At 31.4% G+C, this 3,131-nt stretch overlaps 1 protein-coding gene across 1 annotated transcript in view; it reads left to right on the top strand.

The window, feature by feature from the left end:
• The window catches only part of LOC119590654, a gene marked incomplete at its 5' end in the record, with an annotated part of 37,650 nt that extends 34,890 nt beyond the window's left edge, over positions 1 to 2,760 (top strand). Inside the window, 1 exon segment of the mRNA XM_037939329.1 lies at positions 365 to 2,760. Coding sequence (XP_037795257.1) covers positions 365 to 374 — 10 coding nt within the window.
• Positions 2,761 to 3,131: the final 371 nt, after the last annotated feature.

Below are 3,131 nucleotides of genomic sequence, written 5' to 3'. Positions count from 1 at the left end.
AATGCTACTACATACTATTTTAGTCTTGAAAATTAGTTAGTAAAATATATTGACAAAATGTAGAGAAAGCTTGACAGGAAGTGTAAATGAATTTCCAAGAGACATGAACCATGAAAAAAGCATGTCATTTCCTGTGTTTTGAGTTGTCTCATTTTCAGGCTGAGGTAAGTTGTTTTGTGATAGAAATATATGGAAATTATGTTCAAAAAAGAAAAGAAAAAAAAAGCAAAGTTGTATAGTGTATTGATTGTTTTTTTCTTTATTTTTAAAATGGTTTGTGAGTATTTTGAGATTTCTTCTTTGTATTTTCATGTTCTTTGCTTTTTTTCTTGTTTATTTATTTCTATGTTTTATCTCCCTTCAGCGGGCATTGAGTGAGGAGGCATCACATATTGCAAGGACAAATTCCTCTTTCATAGTATCATCCAAGTTGTGCTGTTATTGCATAATTTCAGTGTTGCATCATGGTTATTATTTTGCAAACGAAAGAAACCAAGCCAAGTGTATATAAATTGTGTTCATGCTTGTTTGCAGTTCATACTGTGCGCCATTTTTTTGTGAAGGATTTCTTTATTTCGAGTAATTACAAAATCTAGAGATTATGTATTATTCTTTGTCCATTAAGAACCCATGGGAGTACTGGCGACAGTATTTGTAGTAAATATTGAGTTTATATAAGCTCAAGGAGGTGGTTTGATTTGAGTAGCAAAATACATATTGGGTGTTTTTCTCCCAGATATAATTTTGTTGGTAATAAGGTAAAGGTAATGGTGCTACACTGCAATATTGACAGTTGTGTGAAAAAGAATGGTGTTAATCCACAGATTTTGACAAAGTTCATAGAATAACAACTAAAAAAAAGAATGGCAGGTGCTTTCAGGGTGCAGTTTGTGAGCAGCATTAAATGTAAGCATGATATTACATATGTATTTGAACAGTTATTTATTTCACAGGTTCTAATGTATTTCCTTTGAATGCAGAATGGTAGTACTGTAAACTCATTTATTAAAAGTAATCCAGAGCCTTTGCAGCTTTCAAGTAAAATGTCTGTATAAATGTAAAGTATTCAAGCAAGTTTTTACGTTGGAAGATTAAAATTGATGTCAAGAGGGGCAGCTTACATAGATCTGTATCACTGTATAGGAATAAACTGAATATCCATGGTATAACAGCATTGAATAAAGCTTCTGTAAAGAAATGTTCTCTTGAAGCTCATGAATGCTGTATTAACCTGATGACCCTAAAAGTGTATGTATACAGGCACTGTCCTTTAATTTAATTTCAATAGATTTGTTTCCTCGTATTGACATACATGTTTGGAATGTCAGCAGTTTGTAAATGAGATCAAAAAACAAAACTGCAGTGGGCAGTGGGTACCAATGGGTTAGTGATTAGTTAGTATGAACTGGGGAAAGAAATGAGTAATGAAATTTTGTTTTATTTTCCTGTTGTGCCAATTGTGTACATTTGTTTGATACTAGTGTCTATTTGAAGAAAACTGTACTTTTTCCCAATGAACTCATGTAATGAATATTGTATGTATATTATTTTTTTTTCTTCTACCAGCACCATGTAATTCAAAGCACTGAAAATTATATTTAGTTGATACAGTAGATCACCAATTGCACAAAGTTAACATTTTGTAATGTACAGTTAGATAACACTACCTAGTTCTGATTTGATTATTATAGAATCTCTTTGGAACATTATATGCTTATTATTATTGTTTTTTTTATTTTTTAAATATTCAATTAAGGTGAAAATAGCTGAAAGTATTGTGTTGGGAAGATAAAGATAAAAGTTTGTCATGGTATGTGTAGCACACATACAATGTTTTGATAAAGCTGTTTGCCTTCCACCCCTGAATCTCATTAAATGACAAAAGTGACTTTGGTAGGCAGTGGTTGAAATATTTGTATGTGATTTTTTATACTGAGATTTATGATTGATGATATAATTTCAGGTTAGAGATCTTGCAAGTTTTGTGTTTGTGTGTTTTTTATTAGCATGTTTTGCACCTTTTTCATATTTATCATATGGGCTGCAGTTGTAAAAGAATAAGTAATTAAGCATATTTTTTGTATGGCAATATGTGCTTGTTACACACCCACTCACATATTACAGCTTTATAGGTAACTTTAGTGTGCAAGCTCACTCACAGAGTCTAAAAGGAGCCAATGTTTAATGCTCTTTTTAGCTCCCACTTATTGTAAAAAAAAAGTGTAAAAAGTCCAAGCAATTAGTCAATTCTTGGGTTTTTTTCTTTCACCTACAAGGGTAGATAGCACTGCATATTCTATATTAAAGGATCTGTATGCAATAGACTCAGTGATAAAGGCTTATGCTGTAGCTAATATTGTACGGGGATCCACTTCCCCTGAGGCTCCCTCTCTAACACTTGGTAGGGTGGTTCTGTCCTCCAGATAAGCTTACCAAAGCAGTCTTGCCAGTATTCTAGAAAGCAAAATAGCAGTATTTTTTATAGTATTAGAAATAAAAATGTGAAGAAAGACTGAATTGTGTTTATTTTATATTTCTTGATTCATTTTCTGTGGTGAGATTTTATGATTAGAATACTGTAATGATAAGGGTAAGGTTTGTGTAGGCTTTTATTTGGGTTGTTTTATGTGTGAGAAAGATCTGTGGTATTTATCAAAAATATGATTGTGGTTAAATCAATAATACTCAGTAATGCGAAATATTGAACTTTCCCCATCATTTCCTACTTCCATTTTCTTCAATAAAAATATGATACTTATAGCATCTTGGTAATTAACCATAATAAGAAACTGAGGTGGAATGTAACACTTTACCCCACATATTTGCTACCCTTTAAATGATTAAAAGGCATGATATGAAGCATAGTACAGTTTTTATGGTTATATTAAAATCATTATTCTCTATTGGATTTTCTTCATACATCCTAAAGCAATAAAAATCAAAATTATGACAAAACACATTGGCAGTGGCAAAAAAACAATCAATTTTTTCCCTTGAAATTCCTTCATCATAGACCAGATTACAGTTTATGCAGAAAAGGTTCTTTTATTATTTGATTAATCTTTACCTCAGAGTTTTGTTGTTACTGCATTTTTCAGTGCTGTTTATAGAACCAATTTGTTTTATCTCCT

Source organism: Penaeus monodon, chromosome 27 (genome assembly GCF_015228065.2).
Source record: "Penaeus monodon isolate SGIC_2016 chromosome 27, NSTDA_Pmon_1, whole genome shotgun sequence".
Classification (NCBI taxonomy): Eukaryota; Metazoa; Arthropoda; class Malacostraca; order Decapoda; family Penaeidae; genus Penaeus; species Penaeus monodon.
The sequence above is the reverse complement of the archived record's forward strand: the minus strand, read 5'-3'. Positions and strand labels throughout refer to the sequence as shown.